Here is a 26,432-nt window from a genome sequence, read left to right on the forward strand (position 1 = left end):
TGCAGGTTTTATATAAAAAAAATAAATCTAACATAGAATATATCATCAGTTAAATGCTCCTCTTCTTCCATGACTAAAAATGTTGTGGAATGTTGACTAGCTCTTTGCCTGATTGTGTGTTGGTTTGTTTCAAATTAAGCATGTTGCTCAAATATTAATCTGGATGAAAAGTAGCTTTTCAGTTAACCTGTGATTATATGGAAGATGAAATGATTCAGAGAACTGTGTGTGTTCTCCCCCCAAAATGAGACTGATTATTTTGTGGGTGCAAAAGTATTTTATATATAAATGAGAGAGAGGGAGAGGGTTTGGGGGATTTTTATCCTGTTATTTTCAGGTTACCTCCAAGAAATTCTGTTATAAAAGTCAAGAATAGTCTATCATCTAATCAGTTTCAACAGGGTTATGTAACCCTATATGACACTCTTCCTTGGTAAGAAAAGATTATTGTTTTTACTTAAAATACCTCAGGGAAAAATGAGATGAAAGTGTAATAAATACATTTCCAACTTACTTGTTTCCAAAGTGTGAATAGAAATATCTTGAGCACTTCATGAGCAATTAGCACATTTTAAAAGGCAGAAAAGATAATATACTGATCTTCTTAAATATGTGAAACCTAATTTTTCTTGTTCTTTTACTTACATCTCTCTCTGGAAGAATCATCTTCCTTGCTTTTGCTGAAATATTTATTTACAATTCTTCATCATATGTACAAGGTTACATTGGATAGATCTGTATCAAAACGATCTCTTTTTTTCTCTAAATTTTTTTCTGAAACTATAAATGGGTTCTATTGGGTTGCCAACAGATTATTAAAAGGAGAGATTTGGGACCTCTCAATTGTTCTGTTTTGGTTGGTTTTTTTGGGTTTTTTTTTTTTTGTTTTTTTTTGGTGGCTTTTACCATAATTGTAGATTATTGACTTTTCACTTAGCATGGAATATTCTAGGTGAGACAAAACGTGACTTTCAAACAGATACATTTTTTCCCTCAGTGTGCCCCCAAAACCACAAGCTTTTTTTTTTTTAAAAAAAAAAACAACTAAGTTTTCTTATAATTAAATTATTGAGAATGATTACTGGTTAAATGAAACCCATTTTTGTTTCATGCCTTTTCCTGTGGACTTCAATCAGAGCCATATAACTGGTTCATTCACGACACACCCTCCTCCTGGGCATCAGTGTTCAGTTTAGCAGCAGCACATGGGCATTTCTGGCTCTGTGTGGCTAATCAAGGACACACAGCTTGGTGCAATAAGCCTCTTAGCAGTCTGGGGATTTGGTGATAACCTTTTATTGTCAGTGTGATCGTGCTTAGGGCCACAGCAAGTGCTGAGTAATCAGCTGAAGGAGGTAGCTCTATAGAAGTGGCTTACTGCACTGTAATGCCTCTTTTTTTGTTATAGAGCTCCCTTTGCTTGGCACCTGCTGTTCTCTTTGCCCAGGAGCAACAGTGTGTCCCAAGCAGTGGCACTAAGCATGAATGCACTCTCTTAGATCTGCAGTCTGGCAATGTGTGCATCGTCACCATCTAGCCTGTATCCTAAAAGTTACATTTAGATTTGAGACTTACAGGCAAAATCAATTGAACTTCTCAATATGCCTATTAAAAACACCCAACTCTAGGTCTTTCCAAGGAGGAAGACTGTATATAAAGGAAACATGCACCTCCATTAAACTTTTGCAAACCAAAAGTGTTTGGATACCTCTACACTGAGAGTGTACAAAGGTTTTATGTAGAAGGCAATGGGGGGAAATCCCTAGAAGCAGGACAGCTACGATATGAAGAGTCACTCTCATAAATTAACTGCAGTACTTACTTGTTGACTTTTTTTTAACAGATCCTCCCATTATTCTATGGGCAGTCGAGCTTTTTCCCATGACAGTATTTTCATACCTGATGGGAGAGCAGAGAGTGAACAGGCCATTCAAGCAATGTCACAGGAGAACGTTTTAGGAAAAGTCAAAATTCTTCAGGTAAGAAATTGTTAGTGGGAAAAATATTTAAAATGTGGTGGAAAATGGTCTCCAGAACATGTTAAATGTGCATAAAGATGGGTTGCTTTTCCAATAGCTTTGGGGCAGTTTCTCAGCTGTGTTAAATTCTCTGGCCAAAAAGCATTGCAAGTAATTCAGATGATCTGCAGAAATTCCAGGTTTTGGTCTTGAAAGGTACAACAGTGGTGCTGCAAACATATCTGCAGAAACGTCTGCACCTGTGGAGCTCCTCTGAATTGAACTCATGTTTTTGGCGTGTCCTGATCTGTATGCCTAAGTGCTACAAATGTGGTAATGAGAGAAAAAAATGACGGCCATGTTAAGGGCAGGGAGTGGCATGCAGAGCGAAACTTCTTTGCAAAGCCAATTTAATTATACGTATTACATTTTTTTTCTCCTTTTTCTCACTGCACTTTCAGTGGTTTTCATGGCAGGTGGATTTGTTTATCTCTCCAAAGCATAAACAACACATTTGAGTATTTGCTTCTGAAGAGCTTTATACGATCCGCTTTCCCTTATTTTCCAGAACTCTCTCCCATTAGTGCTCAAACTAATTTTTTGCTTTACTCTCTGTATATCTGCAAGATTCCCAGCTTTACACCTTTCTAGACCTCGAGAGAGCTGTCCTTCCTTCAGAAACACAGTGCACTTTATTGTTCAGGATGCTGGCATACCCTGTCAAAATGCTGATAAATTTTTTATGCTGTGCAAGTGCTGTTACCCTGAAGATGACTAGTAAAATACCATTGATTTCTTTTACCTCTGAAGTCTACCCACGATCCATCTTTTCTGGTGAGTGAGAGATCGTGCACATTAGACAGCCTTGACCTTCAGGACGGAATTGTTCCTGCCTCCTGCCCGGTGCTGTCAGCAGCCAGAGCACCTGCACACTGCTAGCCATGCTGATTGTGGGTGAACTCTGAAGTAGAAACCACACAAAGGACATCTCCAATTCCTCTGTGCTGGTTTTTCAGCTTGAATTTCCCTGGGTCAGGTAGATTCAGTGCATGCTGTTTTCCAGGCTGGAAACCCTTATATTTAAAAGGACTGCTGACTCGGGGCAAAGACCTGAGATATGTGGACCTGCAGTGCCCTACAAAGCCCACTAACTCTTTCGGGGAGCTGTGCCCTCCCAATCTGTTGGATTTGTTTTCTTGTCTTCTGTATTCTAGCTTTTCTCTGAATAACTTTCCACTTCCAGAGGTGTTTTCTCTCATTTCAAAACTCAGCTTAAAATTCCCATTTTAAATTCCCAATGGAAATTATTGCAGTAGCTAAACTAAGACAACTGAGAAAAAGTATAGTTAATGCAGTTGGTAACAACCGTGTTCACTAAGCAAATGCCAAATCAAGAAAATTAGAGCAAAATGTCACCCTTGAAAGTTGCAAAATAAAAAGCCAGTGGTATTCTCTTGCTCACATGAGCTTTGCATAAGCCTTTTTTTAGTGTGGTTAATTGCATATATTTTAAGGGACAATATTATTTCAGCTACTTGATGCAAAAAATGTGCTTGCCTCTTTATTTAAAATTGAAGGATGGTAGTTAATTTTTTGTCATATTAGTGTAGCTGGAACCCAGCCTGTTACATACCGGATTCATCTTTCAACTCTGATGATGATGGTGAGAACCACTTATTGATTCAGTAAAGAAATGCATGATAAATTGCAAATGACACTTTTAAGTATTTTTTCATGTTTACACAGAAGTTATACATTCATCTAAACATCCATGGATGTTTTTCTGTAAACTCATGGAAAGCCTCCCTATAATAAGTCCAGGGCCCACTTCTTGTATCTTCAAAAATTGCTGCCCACGGTGTAACTTTTCCCATTTCTCTAGCCATGATTTCTGCAACTGTTCCCTGAGTTTTAGGACAAAGCCACGCCAAAATACCATTGCACATTTTAAATTTGCCTTAGAGTTGAGACACAGGTCTGATGAGTTATTTGGACTATTATTTCTGTTTGAAGGTTTTTTGCACCCCATCTTTTTTTCCCAGCTATTCTATGAACCAGTGTTTGCTATGTGGTTTTGAAGTCACAGTTGGTACTCTGTCTCCTGATACCAGAAGCTTCTACCTACTTTGAAATAGCCTTCTGCAAACTAATTCAAACTGGGAACATCTGTATATCTTAGAGCAGTGGATTAAGAGGAGACAGTCCTCTCTTCTGAAGAGCCTCCACTCTTTCAAGGCAATTCTGTGGCCAGCCCCAAGTCCCAAGTCATTGCTGTGCCACCAGCATTACTGTGGTTTTGCCAGGCTTGTAATGTCAGGGTGGAAGCACAGCACTTCCAGTTTCCATTTACCTGGCAAGGTACTCTTCAGGAAAGAGTTGTTGCCAGGATTCCATGCCCTGTGCTGACTGTAAACTTGCTGCATTCCAAAATGGAGATCAAAAGCTCTGCAGATTTTAACCCTTTTCAGGATATATTTTTTTGGAGGTGGTACAGTAAATGTTCCTGGAAAACTTAAATCTTTTTTTGGAAAAGCCCCCGCGCTTACAAACCTAAGAGGCAGCGCGGTAAAAAGTCAGAATAGCAATGCAAGCCATTTAATACTGACGCTGCTGGATCTCATTCTGGGGATCACCAAAGTGTTTCTCCCTTCTTGCCTTGCATTTCTGCTGACTTTGGAGTGTTGATGAACCCACAAAAAATGTTGTATAATGGTGCAAACTCCGTAGTAGTCTGGGCAGCTGGCCAGCCTGTGCACTGGTTCAGCTGCTTATTGTGGGAATTCTCTCTTTCTAATTATGCATGAAAGATAAATTAGTTCTTCCTGGAATCGCTCTCATTTGGTTTTATTGGTTTTTAGATTGGCAGTATTCATCTTATCATGCTCTCTGTAAATGGATTTGGTCATGTTCAAAGGTTTTACTGTGTGCTAGAAGTCAGCTGAGAAAAGCCTGACCTCTCATAAACCTCCACTAGCCCTTTTGTATCCTGAAGTTATTTTGTGTTGGCTCAAGCCATCTGGTTGTAAAAACAGTCCCTTCCTTGTCCTTTGGAACTGCTGAGATTTATCATTACCTAATTTTTAATATCCAATGTAGAAAGCCAGACTGAACATGCTCCCAGCAATAGGTGGTACACAGGTACTGGTACTCTTAATGTTGAACTCTTTTAAAAAGTTTCTGGGGATCTGTTGCTTTACTTGTCATACAGGGCTGTGAATGAGACACAAGGAATGTTTAAAATGTAAATCTAGCAGTGTGTCAGAAAAAACACCACCACCTACTCTTGGAGCTTCATTTTACATCCTTCCCTTCCAGAGGTTAGTGGGTTGGTTTTCTTCTCCCGTCAAAGTGTCTCAGAACTATTTTCTGACATTTTGTAGTTGTGACTCCTCTTCCTACCTCTGATATATGCCAGAAACGGTCAGCAAAAGAACAGAAGAGAGTTTTTATTATAAAATAAAGACTGCAGCAAGCAAAATGGAAGCTTGTTTAAAACACTGGTTTCCTGAAGCGTCTACACTATTCTCTCCCATTTGCTGTGATGATGCCATGTTACTGCCTTTGTTATCCACTGCTTGCCTTCATTGAAATTATCTTGGGTCATCTGACATCTGAGTGGCTGCAGCAGTCATCTGCAAGAAATATTAAAGATTGACTGTGATATACATTTTATGGCCTTTAGGAACTACTGGGTTGCATCCTTTTTTGTTACATGTGGTCATGTAGTTTAAAATATACCCTCTGCTCTGTAAATCTATAAAGCACCTATTTATTATACAGATATTAAATATGATAAAACATTTTTTGTGAATCCCAGCTTCTCAGTCAAATGCAAAAGGACCACTTTTTATATTCACATTTCCCTGATTTTGTAATGTAGAAAGCATCACATGAAAAGTTATATTGGTATAGCTTTAGAAAATAATTCAGGTATAAATTTAACATGAAAATCTATAGAAAACTAGGAAAATAACAAGTATTAGCACAGATGTTTTGGATACAAGATGCAGGGAGGAAACTATTCCACTCTCCATTGCTGGAGCAGCATGTGGTTAGGGGTGTTACACTTGAAGGGGAGTCCAAAATAGAAGAACAGTGAAGAAGCTGTAAATGATCCTCTAGAGATGTGAATTTGCAACAAATCCAGACAGTAACGAAGATTTTGGTGTGCAGTGGAGATGGATCACTTAAACAAGTTGTGGGGTATTTAATTTGTTTAGATATTGGATTACGAAGTGGACTAACTTCCATAGTTCACCATGAATTAGGTGAACTCTCTTCTGAGCCTAGAGAAGAAATTGTAGGAGAGACTATGATAGAGATGCCTGAAATAATGAGTGGAATTGATAAAATGATTAGAGGACAATTATTCTGTCTTTCACAGCATGAGAACACATGAGCAACAGTTGAAACTAGTTAGCAAGTACAAAACAATACAAAACAAGTATTTCTTTCAGCGAAGCTGGACTGTATAAAAATTCCTCAGATGCCCCACATGATTGCAGCACTTACGAGTAACATCTCAGCATGGGCTCACCCTGTTCTTATGTATTCCCAAGGCTTTTGATTTTTGGGTCATTCTGAGAGACTGTACAGGACCAAGTGGAATTTCAACACTGTGCCTCTTTTTAGGGCAAGTATTAATTAAGTCACTGTTTTCTATTTGTATATATAATTTCAATTTCAATTAAATTTCATTATATTTAGGCATTGCAAACAGATATGAAGAGTAGATATTTGAGTTGAAGGGAAAATATGACCAACATCTCTTGAAAGCCTTGTTTGAAAGGAATCAGCTGAAATAGTACACTCTGTTTTAATGACTTTTAGCTGAAGAGAGTAAGCAGCTCAGCAGATCCAGTCTGGATTCACTCCAGGCATGAAGCCTTAAGAATGATGCTGTTTCAGGGGCCTGAATCCAACACACATGCAAGTAGGCATGTACACAGAAGAGGAGCCAAATGGGAGGGAGAGAGGAGATGTACAGCCGGATCTGGGCTCTTTGCCAGTTAATATGGAAAACTTGTTCTGTGGCATTTCCTATGCAAATGCAGAGTGCTTTGAAAGTCTGGGCTTTTCTTATTAGCTGCAGGTGCTAGACAACGCAGAACAATTTTACTTAGGAGCTTTATTCCTTAAGTTATTAATGGGAAGCTAGTGTCAGTTAAATAGTACCACATTTTAGCAAATTATTTTGCATTAAATAGAAGTGGGCTTGTGTCATGGTCCAGTTACCAAGGAAGATTTTAAAAATTGGATGACTCCAAACTTTTATTTTTTTTTCTAAATTCCTAGTATTTATTTGCCTGTATTAGATGTGCAGACCTGTCCCTTACCTCACTATCATGCTGACAGCCCCCCAGGTTGTGTGTGAATAGAAAAACTATCACTAATCATATAGAATCCTCATGGATCTTACAGAAAAAAAATGTGGATGAGGTAAACCTGGCCTGCATCTCATCCTAAAGCTCCCCTGCGTGTGGTGTCTCCAGCCCTGCTTCATGGTATAGGTATTGTGGGGTAGCTGTGCTGTTTTGGTGCTGAGAAGGTTTGTAAGTCCTGTGGAAATGTTTGTCCACTGGCTGCAAACTGAGGGACAGGAATGCCCACTGGATTTGATAAGGCTGGAGGTGGGAGGTGCAGGCACAAAAAGTTCATCTCTTTTATTCTGCTTCTAGTTGACAGATTTCAGAGCAATATGGTGGTTTCTGGCTGCTGAATTACAAGTATTCTTGTACAAACCAAAAGAGACCAAGGTCTTTTGACTGAGCCCAATATGCATCTGTGGAGATTTCTAAAAGGCTATTTAGACACGACTATGCAATGGCAGAAGAACAAAATGCCATTGCTGCAACTTCTAATGACTAAAAATTGCAAATAGTCCTCCTTAGGCAAAAATCACCCACAAACTGTCAGCACAGGGAATTCTTAACTGCAGAGGACTTATGTGTTCAGAAATATATGTCTAATTGAAACTCTTGAGAAATTTAAAGAAGATGCCCCTTTTCAGGTATTATGGCCTCTTCTCAAAGGTCTGGCATCTTAAACTGAAGTAGCTCTCCATCTCTGGGCTAGACTGTCCCAGTGTTCTCCCAGGTACATTCTGCAGGTTTTTATTTTCTTTCATACATGATGCATTTTTAGAATTTGTATGATTGACCAGGTAGAAAATGCATTACTGTGGAATTTTTCTGAGAGGGTAATTGCATTGTAGTTGCATTATAAGTGCATTCTAAAAAATATCAAGAAGTAGGTTTAGCATTACTCTTTAAAAGCAATAAGAATAAATTTGCTCAGTAGTTACAATGAGCTATTTGAGATTTTGATGTTTGCTCATTTGGTATTTAGTGTCAGCTTTAGAGATTAGAATGCACCAAAAAAACTGGCCAGTGGAGAACTACTAGTGGAGCTTTTTTGGTTTTTAAGGTAAATTTGTTCAAAAAAGGCCAATAAATAATAATACAGAGAATTACCTTCTGTTAAGGAAGGGTGAGGTTTACTAGAGTTTATTCCTCAGTCTTCAAATTAATTTATGCCAGTCTGAGCAAACAAACTTTTAAAGCTTTGATACAATTTTTAAAACCCCACAACCAAAAAGTCACGACTGTGTGCAGCCCATAAACATTGAGGATAGTATATTTCTTGGAAATATCAGGAAAATAACATTTTAAACTTTTATATACAGGAAAACACATTGTTACTGCAGACCCCTCAAGCAACCTTGATGGTAATTAAAAAGTCCATTCTTTTTCAAGCACAGACCTTTCTCTACAACAGCTCCATCACTGAACTCCCACCTCTCTCTGCACACACGCTTACATCAAAAACTTGTCAGAAGATCAAAAGGGTAACACACCATCCCTTCCTCCAAAACACACTGCAAGCAATATGTTAATGTGTGCATGTTCTCACCATGGAGCAGATGCACAGATCTTTAGTTTCCTAGGGGTTGCTCAGTAATGCTGATAGTTCCAGTTTTCTGCCTGGAAGAATTATTTTTTTAAGAATATGACTTTAGGAAGAAGAAAGGAGCAATCTCAACTTAGAAAACACATTATCAAATTAAGATTTTTTTTTTCTGAATTAATTTTATTCTGGCATCTGAAGGCCTTCAGGAATAGAGCAGAATTAAAGGCCTCACACCATCTCATACAGACCATTTTGCCCACTCCAGCTCCCATGTACACCATGGGGCATATGAGATTTCAAGTCAGAGAATTGCACTGCTTACATAAAAGCCTGCAAGGACTTGGTGAAACCCCTGCCTTTAGACTATGCCAGTGATCCAGGTGGGAATAAAAGTTTGCCATTCAGAACTGCTCACTATGCCAAAATGCTTTATGATACGAATTTCACTACTTTCTGCCAAAATTCAAATGGGCATAAATAACTAACTCCAACTCAGTGAGGAGACTGAGAAAAGATATTCTAGTTTAATAACATGTGAGGAGTTTCTGCATGTAATTTTTGTTTTAATGGTTCAATACAGAAATTTGTTAATGTTTTTGGGATAATATGGATAAACTTGATATAATAGTCTAGCCCACTGGGAACTATGGCAAGAAAGACTAATCTGACCTGAAATCCTTTAGAAGATATCTTTCCTTAACAACCCCTCATGTGTTACTGATTCTATGTTATAGGGAAAAAAAAATTGTTTTACCTCCTATCTACTCCAGTCTTCCACAACTCTCAGCAGCAAACTTCTGTCAGGGTACTGTGTAAGTACCTGACATTTCCACTGAATAGAAGCTGCACAGTTGAATTGCTTGTTCATAGTATCACAAGACAAAAATGGGAGAACTTCTTTGGAGAGTTTTCTCTCCTTGAAAAATAACAAAGCAGGAAAACAACTCCATGGTCCCTTCCTTCCTAATTGACAATGATTCCCTGAAATGTTTCAGGAAAAGAATATATTCATAAATGTTCCTTGATCCATTTTCTCCCTTTTAGAGACTTTCTTCTCTCTTTTGCAAAAAGTTCATGTTGAAAGTCTGTATGGTACATATCTCTGCAGTAGCCAGGGCCGCAATCTCCTTAACTCACCCTGCTAGAGGACATAGTATATGTTTCTTATTTTATTCATCTTATGCTTGACATAATTAGAGAATACTTCCTTGTAACCCTTGAGAGAAGATTGCTTTAACATGGAAAATTAATGGTGGGAAAGCTTTCTTATCCATTCATCTCTTGTGTGTCCCCTGCTTAAATTTCTTAGTGCAACAGCAGTGAGTGGCAGTGCTCGTGAGCTTGAGTAGACATTAATTTGTCTATTCTTCTTATGAGAGCAAGCATTTAAAAGAGCTGGGTTTCCCCTGCTTTGAGAATTTCCTCTCTAAGGTAGGGTAGTGCCAAACCCTTAACATTTAAATCTTACGATTAAGTATTACAATAATAGAAATACAAATGCATGAGATGTAGATTTTGGGGGCTGGAAATGAAAAAGGTTGCCTTTTGGGGTAGGGTTTGTTTCTTGGTATACACTTTTCTCATAAGCTTATTTCTTCACAACAATAAAGCTTCATAATTAGCTTTTATAAACCAAGACCTAACATAGAACATAGATTTAAAAAAGAGATTCAGCATTTCAAAACTCACAGTAAATTATCAAAAGTTGTCAACACTGTCAAGAACTTGGTCATCCAAAATCAGAAATCATGTAGTAAATTCCTCACTTTTGTCACCTTGTGGGCAGAAAGAAGAGGGTAGTCACCATGTTGCAACAATGTGAGCATCAGATTTGTTTTTGTTTTGTTTTTGTTTTGTTTTGTTTGCTTTTTTGTCCAGAATCAAAAGTTGCTCAGAATATTTCTGTTCAGCTTTCAGGCAGAAGCATTAGCTGGACTTGGCTTGTTTTGCTTGTAATATAAATACTTGTTTTGTTTTTTTGTTTTATTTTTCTTGTTTTCAGCAACAGTTGGCCAAAAATATCAAATTTGGACAGCCTCCACAAATGACAGTTTCTGTGAGGACAATGGGGGAAGCAAACACCAGTACAGAAGATGATGCATTGCTCAGCAGCCCCATGGAGATTGAGACCCAGCAGGACACAGTGATCTCAGACTGCAGTAATAAAGTAAGCACTTTAAATTGACATATCCATGGCACTAGAGCAGTACTAAAGCAGCAAAGTTCACTGAGGTGTAGCAGATGTTTCCAGTGAGGCATAGCAGAGCTCAGTGGGCTGTTTTATGTGGGAGGATCTCTCAGCTTGTGCTTCTTGGCCTGGTGGGAAGCATGCTCTTGGCATCCTGAGCCAGGTCACATAGAATTACTGGTTTGAGTGTTTGCTCTGAGCTTCCAGCAGTGCCGACATTACTTCCAGTGTTGCTAGAACACAGGAAATTTTTCTAATACAGAAAAAAATTTAAAATACAGACTTCCCAGCAAGGAAAGTTGTTTTCATAGCATCAAATACCAAAAGGGAGAATAATTTCAAAATGAGAGCTGTGTGAAGCCTAAACCTGTAAAATCCTACGTCTGATTAGAGTAAGTATGCATATTTCTCATGGACAGGAACCAAAAGTGAAGAAGGGGAAGCAGCATTTTGAATGCTCCCTAAAATAAAATTTCCAGTATAATTCAAATAATTATTCAAATTATTCAAATAATTTGAATAATTTCGGCATCCAGAAGGGTCTTGTTCAGATGGTGAAGAAACATGGTGAGTGAGGAAAGGTCTCTGGAAATCCTCTAAGGCAAGACTGGTTCAGTGTGTTGCTGTAATGGCAGAAAAGGCTGGCTTTGTGCCTGGGAACCCTTGGGGAAGGCATCCAGCAAGCCAGTATGTACACATAGCCCTTAGGATGCTGGGGCACCAGGGCATGAGCCCCAGCTCGTACTCACTAACACTAGTGCTGGCTGTGTGAAATGCAGAGGCAGCAAGGGTCCTGTGCAATTCATGCTTGTGCTCAGCCAAACACATAGAAGGGAGATTTATGGCTGAGCTGGCCCAAAATCTTCATCAGTCTTTAAGGGACAACATAGAGCCTCTATGACCACTACTTTCATGGCTGTGGTTCAATCTGCCAGGGAGCCAGGCATTTGGGTAGGACCTGCACACCTCTCCCTTGGAAAAACAAAAATTAAACCAAATTAAGGTGCAATTTTTGCCTAACAAATACTCCTTCTGATGTGATTAGGTAAGGTGAATCAAGAGCATCCCATGAGCCACAGCGCACAAAGAGTGCAGTGGGACTGTGGGCAGGTTTTGGCTATGCACTGTCTCTACCCTGGTGCTAGGTGAGTCTATGTTTGAGATAAAACAGATTCTCTGCAGACAGCCTTCTTCTTGGGTCCTGCAGGAGACCCTAATGTCACCTGGTGACTTCCAGCTCAAAGGATACAACAGTGCAAACACTAAAAACCTGCTAGAGTACTTTTTTGTAACACAGAGGGAGACGTTCGGTTCTTATCACCTACTCTTTAAAATATTACGTTTTGAAAACAAAATGAACACCCCTTTGCATAATTCCTTTTTCCAAATACTGATGCAGCAACCATCCTTACTCAGAGGCAGTTGTAAACACAAACAAACCAATATTACATGGATAGTGTCAGCCAGAGCACTCGGTACTTTCCTTCTGTTTCTGCACACTAATAATTACTAATAATTACTGATCGTTATCAGAGATTTCTGGTACATGGTAGCTTCCCTGGTTTCTGCTCTTGTCTCATCTGCTGGACTTTAACTCTCTGGCATGTCTGTCTACAAAGGTCTTGGGGGATGGGGTGGCTTCTGTCAAAAATTGGTGGCCAGGACCACATGGATCTGCTCTACTTTGAACAGGTTTCCTGTGATGCTTTGTGACTTCTGATTTTCCCGACTGAGTGACTTGGATTGGTGGCAAGAGTTCTGGGTTTAATTTAACCTGTAGTTGCGAAGCTGAGCTTTTAGGTTTGGTTTTAACAATAATGTGGTGTAATGGGATCCCAACACACATTAGGTTACGAAGTAATACTTTGATAGAATGATTCAAACCAATGTTTCTGGGTGTGATGAATGCTGCTTCAAGCCCTGTACCTTGAAAATTCCTCACTGTGATGGCTTGGAAAGGTACAGTAGCTAAAGAGTCCTAGTTCTCCAGGCTTCCATCATTCTGGGGGGACTGTTAGCTCTGTAAAAAGAGTCATCAAGAACATGGAGTTGAAACTCCTTGCAGCAGAGGTAATGCCTGAACAGGTTAGTATCTTTTTTACTTATGTGTAATTAAAGAGCAAATAAAATCATTAAGACGTGATCAAAATCCTACAAAGCTGTGGCTCTTTTGTTTTGGAACCTGATTATCTTGTTAAGGAAGCCTGAGTGTTTTGCCTTTTGTACTGCTTCATAGACAGCAGTGCTTCAAGGAGCAGTGAAGACAAGCTCAGACCATGTAGGAACAAGAATTGCCTATACATCAGTCCTGAAGTGATAGGAAAGAGGAAAAAGTCCTACTCTAACATTCACGGTCTCACAAGTCCTTTGAATCATATTTACTAGATCCTTTACATTTTAATACTTATCTGTGGTAATCTTTTCTAGTCCACTGACACTCCAGATTTCTTGAGAAAAATGAATTTTCTTGGACTGGGACATGAAATGGAAGAAAAGGTAAAAAAACTTCTATATTTGGTTAGCACTGAGATATATTCAAATTTTAGATATTAGAGGCCTGTCAGTTTTTGTTTTCATACACTATTTGACTGATCACCCAATATTTTGTGAATGCTGTGAAGTTTTGGAGCTAGTAAATAGGCAATAACTAAGACTGAGAAATCTTAAGAGCTGATTGCAGGAAACAGCAGAACCCAGTCTCTGCCAGTCTTGCAGCATTCCTCTATTTGATGTATTAATCACAGAGTCATAATTTTCATAAGTACTTCTACTACTTTGTTATGCCTGCATGTAATTCAATAAGCATATGCAAAATGTTCCTGCAGCTTTTAAGTAAGTGGTTCCCTGATTAGCATATATTTAACCTCAGAAGATTACAGAGCTGTCTTGAAAACAATGTATGTGATTTCTTTCCTTACAGAAGATGTTTTCTCTTTTTTAAAAATCTGCCTTCTTTTTCCATTTGTGTTATGCCAAATGCAAGTCTAGGGATGATAGCTTGATGACTTATGGAAGAGACAGATAACAGGCTCATTCTTACATGCCTAGACATACAGTTCCACTATTTATTCACGAAAGAAGTCTCAATTAATCACTTTGCTTATATTTGCACTTTCTGAACCCAAGTATTTGAAGGGCACGAGAAATAAAGCAGCCATCAAAGCCAGTGTTGTCTTACTTTAGTTTTTTGCTGTTTGGCGCTGTCTTGGACAATTCCACATGACTCTGGAGGGAAGCTTTTCCACAGGCACTGTGCCTGAGATCCAGTGCTGCAGTCATCTCCCATGCAGACAGCACAGCTCTGTAGCTATTCTATTATGATGCTTAGATAAGTCAATCTGATTTGCTTTGTATAATCTAAATTATTTAAAGATGCAGATCTTATTTCACAATAAGCAAACTTTTTAAAATGTATCAGTGTTTGATATTGCCTAAAACCCTGCCTGTGCCTTTGCTATTCCCAACACGTTCAGAGTGGAACTAAACTGTGAAAAAATTTCAATAGAATGGTCTAAGTAATTTTTATGTGAAAAATCGAAAAACATATAATACTGAAAATGGAAAAATATTAGAGCTGCAACATTCATGTCAAAGTGTGTGATTTGTATAATGGAAACCAGGGTTTCAAATATTTTCTGCTAATAATTCCTTTGAATTCAAACCTGCAAAGATATATGAGTGTGTGTGTGCATGTGTGTGTGTGTGTGTGTAATTTATTTATTTATGTATTTATTTATTTAATGGAACAAATAGCTTAATAATGGTTTCTGGTGTTTGTGATACAAACAGGTCGCTCCAGTTAAATCAGCTCGGCCAAAAAGACAGTTTTCCTGTTCTGGCACAATTGAAACAATCAATTTGGATTCAGTTCCCCAGGTTCTCGCCCGTCTAGACAACAGTGCAGCTAAGCACAAACTGTCAGTGAAGCCAAAAAAACAGAGGATGTCAAGACAGCACAAGAGATTGACAAAGGTATTAAATGACTGGCCAAACAGTGAGAGGAGGGTGATTACTTTTGAAACTGGGTACAAAATAATCATAAATGAGTGTACCAGGATCTATAGACAGAGGACTTAAGATCTGATTAACATTATTATTTATCTGAAAACCTAGCTGGAGAGAAGATGCAAAGAAGTTTTAGTATTGCCTGTTGAGACAAATACTGCTTAAACCTGAAGTACTTCCACTAGAATTTTAGATTGGGAGAGCTTTCTGATTCTAGTTTTTCTAGTAAAAACTTGAGGTCATCATGACCTGAAGATGTGTGCTGCTGTTAATGCTGCTCTGATATAGGCAATCAAATGGTGCAAAATTTGGTTGGGAAAAACTCAGATTCTCTTAACTGGGCATGGGTTCTCACAGGGGTAATATCTTTGCCTTATAAGAAAGAATAAGGATTAAGTAATGTAGCTCTTGCAACAGCTATGGAGAGAAATATAAAGTTGTAGCTTTGTACACTTACTGCACATCTGTCTTGCTTTGTATCCTGACATCTTATTAGTTCTTGGGACAAAACTATTCAACTACACAGGGCTCAGAGAGGCCACTGCCCTTTCTTCTGCACCACTGTACTTGGATTTATCACTCTTGCAATGAAGAAATTAAATTTAAACTTCTTGTTTATACAGTGGTTAACTGGAGCCAAATGATGGCTCAACAAATGATAGCTAGACAGGACATTAGCTGAGCTGTTATCCTAAAGGGAAGCACTCTTCAGGTACAGAACAGAGCAGTATTCCTGGGAAGCTCTGGCTGTGCTGTCCATACATGTTCCCACAGTTCCTACAATAGCACTGGAGTCTCAGCAGAGCTAATGAGGAAGATATCCTGGCTGAGGATTTGGGAAAAGAAAGCAAATTCTGTTTCCCTGAGGAGTGTTTTTTCCTGTTCATTGCAGAGCTTTTTTCTGCAGGCAACAGCTCTGTCTCTGCAAGTACCAGATTTGCCATGAAAGAACTGGCAAAACAATTCCCCTAAGCAGGCATTAATTATTTCGGGCTTAAAGGATGGAGTTCTAAGTAGTAGAAGAAGAATGGGCATATGAAACTTATGCTCTGTTCCTTGGGCTTCTGCAAATTTGAAATTGTAGATCTCAATGTACATCAAATGGTGATTCAATATTTGGCGTTATACTGCTATCTCTCTTGGGATGTTTTGTTTCTTTTAAAGGCTATCATCCAAATAGTTGAGAGACATGGGATCCATGATGATGTAATCTGTAAATTGGGAAGGGGTGTGTTGGCTCAACTAAATCACTGTTTAAATTTTTTTTTTTTTGCATTTGCAACTCTTTGTCCACTGTAAAGCCAACAGGCAATGTTCAGTAACTCCAAACTTGTCTCCAATTTTAGGGATCACAAAGTTTAACAATAACAGAATTTGAGCCAGAGGACCTAGAAACTCAGCTGTTTGAGGACATTTACCCAGATTATAATGGACGCTTCACAGCAGACAAGCTAATCCAGGACAGAGATGAGCAGAAGCAGCTTCAGCTGGCAGAGGGAAAAAGAACTGAAGATCACTGGGGTATCCTTGAAGCTGAAAGGATAAGACAGATTGTAGAAATGGAAGAAAAAAGGTGCCAAGAACTTGAGGAGATGCAGAAAGAACAGGTAAAAAGATGCTGTGAAGAAGAGAGGAGGCAATACCTCCTTGAAGGAGAGACATCTTTGAAAATAGAAGAGCAAACATGCCATAAAGAGGAAAGACTGATGAAGGTTGAAAAAAGGCAAGAGCTGGAGGAACAGATGCAGCAGAAGGAGTTGGAGGAACAACAAAGACAAGACCTGGAGGAGAAGAGGCATTGGGAAGCGGAGGAACAACAGAGACAAGAGCTGGAGGTGCAGAAGCTCAAGGAACAGGAGGAACAACAGAGACGAGAGCCAGAGGTGCAGGAGCTCAAGGAACAGGAGGAACAACAGAGACGAGAGCCAGAGGTGCAGGAGCTCAAGGAACAGGAGGAACAACAGAGACAAGAGGTGGAGGTACAGAAGCTCAAGGAACAGGAGGAACAACAGAGACGAGAACTGGAGGTGCAGCAACATCAGCAATGGGAGGAACAGCAGAAGCTAAAGCAGGAGGAAGAGAAGCACCAGGAACAGGGAGAGCAACAGAGACAAGAGCTGGAGGAGCAGAAGCACCAGGAACTGGAAGAGCAGAGAGGTCAGGAATTGGAGGAGGAAAAGCATCAGGAATGGGAAGAGCAGAAGCACAAGGATCTGGAGGAGAAACAAAGACAAGAGCTGGAGGAGCAGAAGAGGCTAGCACTGGAAGAATTAAGGCAACATAGGACTGAAAAAGACAGTCAAAAGGAAGAAGAAAGAAACTGTCTGGAGGAACAAAAAGAGCTCAAGAAACAAACTAAGAAAGAAATACAGCAACAAGAACTAGAAGAGAAAGAGCTTCAAGAAGTTGAAATAAAACTGAAGCAGGAGAAAGAACCTGAGAGCCTCAAACAAGAGAAGAAACAGGAGGAACAACGACAGGATTTGAAGGAGAATGAAAAGACAGAGAAGGAACAACCCCAGCAAGTGATGGATAAGAAAAAGAAACGGGAAGAACAGAGGAAACACAAACTCACAAAACAAATGCACATGGAAAGTTCAGACTGTGTTCTACAAGATGAACTGAAGCAGCAAAAGGAACAAAATGGACATGAATGGAACAAGCTGAAAGAGCAGAAGGTAGACACAGAAGGACAAAATCTTCAGCCAAAACAAGAAAAATCCTTGGAACAGACAGAGGAAAAAGATCAGTTGTGTTCTGCTGGAGGGGCTGATAGGCATCCAGCAGAGGAAAAGCTCCAAGAAGGATCAAGTTCACAAAAAGTCAAACAGCCAGAAAAAGGGACTAAAACAGCAGAAGAAATGCTAGCCCAGAAACTGAAGAGAGAAGTTGAGGCTCAGGAGCAAAAACGCATAGGGGAAGAACTTCGGTGGCAAGAGGTAGATGAAAGACAAACGGCATCCAGACCCTTCACATTTCAAGTGTCTTCTGGAGATAAACAGATCATATTTCAGAAAGTAAATCTGAGTCCTGTTATGCCCATCAAAGGAGCAGGACTCTCTTCTCCATCTGTCAAAGACTGCAGGGTGCACACTACCAGTAAGGGCTCTCATTCTCTCCCATCATCTGTGTGTGTACCCCACACAGCTATTTTGGTTACTGGAGCACAGCTGTGTGGCACAGCAGTGAACTTGAACCAGATTAAGGACACGGCTTGCAAATCGTTACTCGGCTTAACAGAAGAGAGGAAAAATGTGGATATTCCCTCTCCAGAGAAGTCTGAGAGAAAAAAACAGGATCCCAAACCCAGCATCAGCAAAATGAAACATGCACAAGAAGCACTGAACAACCAGGCTGTACTGGCTGAGTGGGCCTCTATCCGCTCCAGAATCCTAAAGAATGCAGAAAACAACAAATATAATGAGGGAGACCGAGTAACTGTCTGCAGGCACAGCGATGACTGGACACCCCGAGGACGCGGCGCTCCCCATGGCAACTTGAGGAAAACCCTCTCTGCAAACGCAAAGTTCTCAATAACACCAGCATGGCAGAAATTTTCAGATGTTTCGAAAACCAGTTCAGATGCTGAGAATGTAAATGTGGCAAAAGGCAATGAAACAGTGGCTGTGGGGAGAACTACTGGCTTATCTGCTGATTCAAAGGAGGATGTGGTTTCCACTTTTAAGGATAACTTAGCTGAAAAATCTAAGGAGAAAACCCACAGGGAATTGACAGACAACACTGAAGGCTGTAAATTTGCGAAAGATCTTCCATCATTCCTTGTTCCAAGTTTTCCACATTCTATGGGGAAAGAATTACCCCAGCCAGAACTTCCCAGTGCTCTGGAAAATCAGCAGAATAACAGCACAAAAAAAGCAGATAAAACACCACCAAATGGAGAAGAAAACGTTTCTCCTTTTGGGATAAAGTTACGAAGGACAAACTACTCTTTACGTTTTCATTATGATCAACAGGCAGAGCAAAAGAAAAAGAAAAGATACAGTGCAGGAGACAGTTTTGATGGTGTGCCTGACCCACTCACCTCAACAGAAGGTGAGAAAGAATCCTCTGTTTTCACTCCACAAGAAAGTACCTCTCCTGGCACTGGGGGAGCAAACATCCCTGGTAATTTAAAAGACTCTTCAGTTACTCTGGTGGAGTTTTCACCACCTGTGGGCACATCAGTGGTCCCACCAGCCACCGGCCAGAGTGCTCTACCTGCTCATGAGAAGCCAGCATGCAAGTCACTGGTCCCACAGAAACCTGCTTTAGCTCCAAAGCCCACCAGCCAGACCCCACCATCATCTCCTCTCTCTAAAATGAACAGATCAAACCTGTCTGAAATGCTGGGGCAAAGGGTGGTTAAAGCTGAATCAGACGGTGTCTGGAGAAAAGAAGAAAGAGTAAATGCAGCCCAACCCATACCATCCAATGACTGCAAAAATGAAGAGGAAGAAATCAAAGAAAAGAAGTCATTTTTTCCATCTCTAAGTATTCCATGGAGAGAAAAAAATGACAAAAAGCCTGAGCCACTGAAGAAAGGTATGTATCTTTCAAAGCAAATTTAGCTATTGTCTGCATTTCCAAAATGAGATACTTGAGGTCCAGAGGAAGACATTTGGTCTTAAGCTATAATCTTTACTGGCACATTATTTGTGGAGGACTGTTACAGTGCTCAGGGTTGTCTGAATGAGCGTGAATTCCCATGCCCACAATTTCATTCAGAAGCCCATAAATTCAGTGTGACCAGTGCAACCCACTTAAGAAAGTTAATTTCAAGGAGGTAACAGAAGTGTGTGTGTGTGTGTGTGTGTGTGTGTTGTTCCTTGGCAGAGATGTTAGATGTTACCTCTGCCTCTCATGAGTCAAGTGATAGGCTCTGTGGTCCGTGGATAAAGGTGTTATCAGAACAGATGGTGTAATTTTTAAAATCTACATTCTGTTGCTTCTCTTTTTAGAGAAATGTTGTCTAGCTTCAAAAATTTTAAGATCTAGGTCTCCTTATCCTGGGCAAATTCTTTATTTAAATACAGCTGGGCACAGCAGTCTGTGCTTGAGGCAATCTTCAGTGATGAAAACAATTAGAGGAGCCATAATGTCTCTTCAGAGGAGAGCTGAAAGCCCCTGTGTCCTGAAATGGTATTCTGTACAAGAGGGAAAATTACCCTCTCACAGTAAGGACACTCAAAAGACTAGGGCAGGAATTCAGCATTTCATTGGAATATCCCAATTTTTTTAATTCTTGAATTTTTCAAACATCAGGACACTTCTAAAACAGCATCTCAGTGGAACTGCTGATTTTTTTAATTTTTTTTTTCACACACACACAAAAAAGGGATAAATTTGGACAGCTGGGTGAGTCTGTCGAATTAGGTCTTGTTCCTGAGGCATAAAATCTGTTTCAGGATTTGTTGTGCAGTCCACCAAGGTCTGTGACTGACATGGCATTCAATGGGCTTAACTCCAGCATTTTCACAAGGTAGAGAAGTTGAAGGGGTTTTCCCAAGACAAGAAATGTGCATTACTCAATCGATTCTTGTCATGTTTTCTTTCAGAAAAGCCTGTCCTTCAGAGCAGGCACTCTTTAGATGGCTCAAAATTGTTGGAAAAAGTGGAAACTTCACAACCACTTTGGATTACATTAGCACTGCAAAAGCAAAAGGGATTTCGTGAGCAGCAAGCTACGAGGGAGGAGAGAAGACAAGCCAGAGAGGCAAAGCAAGCAGAGAAACTGGCTAAAGAAAATGTAAGCAATCTTTAGAAACCTGCCCATTAGAAATACTGACACCATAATTATAATTGTTAGCTAATTTTGTTATGTGGGAATATTTCTTTTAATGTTTGGTAAGACTTCATCAAAGCTAAAATGACAGCGAGTAAAAAGTATTCTGAAAGTCTGGAGTTCCCTCTTGCAAAACTGAGACCTCCAGGAGAAAATACAGTGCGTGCAATAGTTTGGCAATTTTAGTGTAAACTCTGGTGGTAACAGGTGGTAGTTAATGACAATCATAAGAAGAACTACTGTGCAGGGGATGGAACAGAGAAATTGTGTGCAATGTGGTTCTTTCAGAGTGAGATGTTAACCTTTAATGCTTGGGGAATAACAGCTGGAATATGCAATTATAGGTGAATATTAGTAAGTCTGGATTTATTTTTATTGCAGCATGTACTATTTGGGTAAAGTACAGATGAACAAAAGAAATGAACAATCATGATACATCCAAATGCCTAAAGCTGGCACTAAATTGAATCACTTCTTTCCTGTTCTCCAAATAGCTGTTTACTCTCCATGGCTTCCTATTAGTAAGGGAAGCACTTCTACTTACAGTACCAAAGTGATGCAGCACAGCTGTATATAGATTATCACAGATGCTGATAAGGGAGAGTATGAGTATGTGGATAACTAAATATATTTTGCTGTTTGTTAGGAGAACCAAATTTCTGATGGATAAATGCACAACCCGAGACAGAGACAACTGATGGAAGAAAACAGCTGTGGGCGTGAAGTTGCCCACAGTGCTCTATTTAACAGGGAGGGATGGCTCAAACTCTTCAGTAATTTGACTGAAATGACAACATGACAAATTAAACTTTGTGGTGATTTTTTTCAGAGTCTTTAATACTGCTGGTTTTAGTAGTATCAGTGTTGTGATCCTTTGCCAAAAAGGAAGGTTAAGGAAAGGACAGGCGATGAATGGAAGCATCAAGCGTGTCTTCTCTAACTTGTGGCCATTACATGACAGACTTTTCCATTTAGCAGTTTTCCTTCTCTGTTCTAGGCTGCTGTAAGTAATCAGTCAGATAATAAAAGTAGCAGCAGCAAAACAAGCACACTGCAGAAATCTTCAACTCAAGAAGGAGAGAAAAAAATCGAGACTGCTGTGTCAAGACTAGAAAGAAGGGAGCATCTAAAAAAGTCGAACACCCTTCCAACTTCTGTGACAGGTACAGTTGAGAGATTCAGATTCACTCCAGGAATAATGCACTTCAGAAATGGTATTGCATGTTTTTGAGAAAGTGAATGAGGGGGTTTCCTTTCCCTCATATACTACTGCTAGAATTACAAATGCATTCCATAGTATAACACAACTTATTCACATCTCATGTGTTGGCCATTATGATGGAAATACATAATTTTAATAGGCTTATACTAGTCTCCCCAAGTTATTAAGGCTGCACTGATGCAATTCCTTAGAATTGCCCCAGTTCAAGTTAACAAAATCAGGCTGTCTCCCCAAGCCATGTTCAAATGTATTTTTGGAACATGACTAATGCACATTAGAGGGATCTGACTTACCGTAAACTGCAATTGCAGTATTGTTTTGCCTTCAGGTTGAGGGCTAGCACAGACAGGGAATCATATTTAACTTCTGCAAAGTATATTTGTGCAGGAAATGACATGTGTTGTGTTCTCACACGTCCCAGTTTATCAAGGAAAAATATTCCCCCCCCCAATATTGGAAACTAGTATTCTCATCTGGAAAACGCAGAAGATAATCAATTCAGTTGAAGGTAGTCTACTTTGAATCTAGGACTTCTCCCTCCCAGTCAAATATTTGGCATGGTAGGTTGGAACCAGAACCTACTGCTTTACCTGTCACTTCAGTTAAGCTGAAACTATCCTACATTCAAAAGGCAGGCAAATTAAAATTAATACTCCCCCAAAGGGCATAATATTTGGGGTGGCATGAGGCGATTGTTGAAATACAGACTTGCCTTTATTTCTCTAGCTAACAGTAGTCCTAGGGAAAAGGTCTTGGAGCAGATAGGTGTTGAAGAAACCTTTTTAAAGTTGTGCAAGTGAATAGCATTTTTGAATGAAAGTAAATACATGTATCAGCTGCATCTATTCAGTACCACTCTATGCCAAAAATGGTGAAATGCAACTATTGAAAGCAATGAGGTAACTCAACTGATTTGTTAAAGGCTAAATCAGTGCTACTCCTGCATTAAAGACTGTCCCAAACTGAAAAACCCCTATATCTGCCTATATTCAGTCGATTCAGCAGCTGGATCTTCACACTACAGCTGCACACCAGAGCAGATGTCCTTGAGAACTCCACTTGGAATATCCTGGGTTGGCCAAATGACCTTTAAAGGTCCTTTCCAACCCAAACCATTCTAGGATCTTACATAAATTGCCCAAAACATTCATGCTTTACAGCATTCCTGTCAAACTCTAGAGGGCCTCAATTGTAGCCCGACCCCCAAAGACTCAGCATGGTGTTGTTATGCTGTACATGGTCAGTTCTAGCAGAAATCAAACTCCACCACAACAGACGATGCCAAATTAGATCAAAGGGCCAAAACCCAATTATCCAAGGTCACTCTGTCTGCACTAGTGACAGTTCAGAAGGAAACTGAGGAGGAATTACCCATTTTGAAAAATCTAAAATGAAAGCACAGAACTCTATTAGCCCTTAAGAAATAGTGACTGGATTTCCCTGTGATTACTGACCATATTTGGAGCCAGGCAGCCTTTGTCAACTACAAAGTATTTGTGGGTAATAAGATCGATTTGGGCTTTCCAATGTTAGAAGGGCATTTAAGACAGAAGATGAGCCTAGGACATGTTTAAAATGGAAGCCTGCTGAGTCCTCCTCTAAGGACATTAAAAAACACCCACAATTTGAAGGTGGTGCAATTTCAAAATTGCACTTGTGTCTTGTACAACAGGAACTGATAAGAGTGTGGGACTTTTAAAATAGCATAAATTTAAAATAATTATATTTAAAAGCACAGTATTTAAAATAATTAGCTTTTCAAAGTGTCCATCTACAGAAATTGCTGGGGCTACTGTTCATTTACTTGCAGATAAAAATATGATTAAAAATATGATTAAAGATGCACTAAAAAGAAACACAGAACTTTTTTTTTTTGCATCCATGCAATTTCAAAGCTTCTACACAATTTTAAAGCCTTTATGCACATTCAAAACCTCAAAACGAAATGCAACTAAAAGTAATTGGGAATTTGAACATTTAACAAGAAACCCCAATTTGCCTCCTAAAAAAGAAAATGTGTAATTGGGGAGGGGGGGAGGGGATTGAGTGAGGAGTTATTTTGTAACTTAAGATTTTTAGAGTTACTCCATACGTTTAAGACAGGACTCATTTCTATTCATGCAGCCTTCGAGGGCATTCACTGTCTAGAATTTATTTTCCCATTTGACTTCTACAACACTTCCATGTTTCTTCTCTGTGAAGTTGTTTCTGAGAAATCATTTGTTTATTAAACACATTTTCTTGTGGAGACAGCTGTTTGTCTTAGAAGAAAATGTGGCAAACAGCTAGTGGGGAAGGCAGATTTCTTTAGCAGGACAGTCTCTTGGGCAGGGTTAACAGGCAGGAAGCTATAGGACGACCTTTGTCTGTGAAGAGGGAATCTAAATACTACTGAATACATTTTGTTAACATGTATGCAGCAGCTGCATTAACAAAGAGGAAAAAAACCTAGCTTTATTTCCCATGGTTTGCTATGGTGCAGACATAATTAAAATAGTTTATTTAAAGAGGAAGACTAGCAAATTGGAAATGTTTTCTTTGGATGTCTCAAGGACTAAAAATTTTGTCCCTATTTTTGTGAGTTAGAATACTTGGAGTCATCTCTGAAAAAGGAAACTCGGCTTCTCCTAACTTGATTATTTTGCCAACACAGTATGATTTAACTGAAAGTGTTAGAAATAAATATCTAGTGTTAGAATATCTTTACATAAAAGTGAAATCTCTAGAATCCTGCAACAAAGCACAGGATTCAACTAATGTTTTGGTTTTTATTAACTTCTCCCTATCTCATAAAAAAGTGGAAATTTCAGATTCTGTTCCATCAACCCCAGTGACAAAGGAGGTGGCTAAGAGATTCTCCACACCTGATGCTAACCCAGTGTCAACAGAACCAGCCTGGCTTGCATTAGCCAAGAGGAAAGCAAAAGCCTGGAGTGACTGTCCTCAGATCATAAAGTAAACTGAAGTTACACCTCTATTGCTGACTATTAATTGCTTTCTTTTATTTATTCTGCTTTTTACACATGACAATACTGAAAATGCATGTATTGGAAGGACTGAAAACTGAACTAATTACCATTTTGCTCTAGCTCACTGTAAAGTATACTCAAGTCATATATTCCATTGCTTCGACAGAAAGCTAAAGGAGGTCATGGCAAAAATCTCTCAGCCAGACTCTCTCAAAATCTTGAGTGTTCAGATACTGGATGTAAATTTTAGCAGGTATCATAATATGGGCCAGAACAAGATAAGGGTCCTGTTAAATTAAATTTTGTTGGTATTCAGTTCTGGAATTTTAGATCTCTGTGTTTGAGATCTCAGAAATTTTTTCAGAACTTCGTTGTTGAAATTAAGGAAAGATGCATGTTTCCTTCTCTTAAGTCATAATTTATTTAAAAATGTTAAACTGTGTGAACTGCCAGTTCTGCCTGCTATTTGAAAGCTTTTTCACTATGGAAGAGCTTCAGGACACACTGTTCCACTTGCAAATGATAAGTAGATGGTACCATCCAAATGCTGAGGTAATTTCTTTCATCATAGGATTAATACCCTACATTTATATACCCTCACTTCTAAGAAGAAAACAATTAATACTACTTAAAAAGACACAATTTTTTAAAACAAAGATCCTTAAGTTCTCAGAAAGAAGTCAGGGATTCACTGCTTCTTCTAGTCATTTAAGTGCATCACTCTTTGTGCTTGGCCATATTTATGCTGCACAGAGACTGATTGTGGATTACAACTTTAAATCAGTTGACTGGAATCAAACTGTTCCTGTGCAAATACAAATTTCTGGAGAACTTGTCTCAGTAAGTTCCCACAGGAGTAGGACTGGCAGAACTGAAGTTAACTCAGAACTAAAAGCTGAGTCAGTGAGAGTTTTAGGAGTTATAACTCTGCATTCTACTCAGTTTTATTCCACATGCAACTTCAGGCAGTTCAGGTAATTTCCTGTCCTTTGACCAATATAGCCAGAACACTTCAAAAAGAGGTTTACTTACCCCATCTCAGGTATCTGGTGTGGCAATTGAACACTTTATTACTCCATGTAACTAAAAGAGAAATGTCCACTGCCTCCCTCTTACAAAAAAAGGATAAAGTCCATAAATGTAATAAAAAAGTCACTATCTTCAACATCCCACAGAAATCTCTAGGTCTGCATTTTAAAATGTCACCCTATTAAATAAATCACCTGAGTTTATTTTACAAGGGAGACTTTAAAAAAATGTGAGTCTCCTTCTTACAGCCGTAAGGCTCAAAGGAACTTTTAAGCATGCAACATCATAAAGGGAGACTTTTTCACAAAGAGAAATTACATTATAGAATAATACAGTAGGTGCTTTATGGAAGTGTTTTAGACAAACTGCT

At 39.2% G+C, this 26,432-nt stretch overlaps 1 protein-coding gene across 1 annotated transcript; it reads left to right on the forward strand.

The window, feature by feature from the left end:
• The first annotated feature begins 1,844 nt into the window (after nucleotides 1-1,844).
• On the forward strand, nucleotides 1,845-25,023 carry CRACD (capping protein inhibiting regulator of actin dynamics). Its single transcript, XM_062493521.1, has 8 exons — nucleotides 1,845-1,979; nucleotides 10,870-11,034; nucleotides 13,483-13,551; nucleotides 14,845-15,027; nucleotides 16,407-19,602; nucleotides 20,616-20,806; nucleotides 21,840-22,005; nucleotides 24,863-25,023. Exons 1-8 carry the CDS (start codon nucleotides 1,860-1,862, stop codon nucleotides 25,021-25,023), a joined length of 4,251 nt encoding a protein of 1,416 aa, XP_062349505.1. The 5' UTR covers nucleotides 1,845-1,859.
• The last annotated feature ends 1,409 nt before the right edge of the window (nucleotides 25,024-26,432 follow it).

The sequence above is a fragment of the Cinclus cinclus genome, chromosome 5, assembly GCF_963662255.1.
Source record: "Cinclus cinclus chromosome 5, bCinCin1.1, whole genome shotgun sequence".
In the NCBI taxonomy this organism is placed as follows: Eukaryota; Metazoa; Chordata; class Aves; order Passeriformes; family Cinclidae; genus Cinclus; species Cinclus cinclus.

Bases quoted from the DNA above. Each gene is read 5' to 3' on its own strand.
- CRACD (XM_062493521.1), top strand. From the start codon at position 1,860: ATGGGCAGTCGAGCTTTTTCCCATGACAGTATTTTCATACCTGATGGG. The intron at 13,552-14,844 runs GTAAAAAAACTT...TGATACAAACAG, and splicing joins GACATGAAATGGAAGAAAAG to GTCGCTCCAGTTAAATCAGC. The intron at 20,807-21,839 runs GTAAGCAATCTT...TCTCTGTTCTAG, and splicing joins AGAAACTGGCTAAAGAAAAT to GCTGCTGTAAGTAATCAGTC.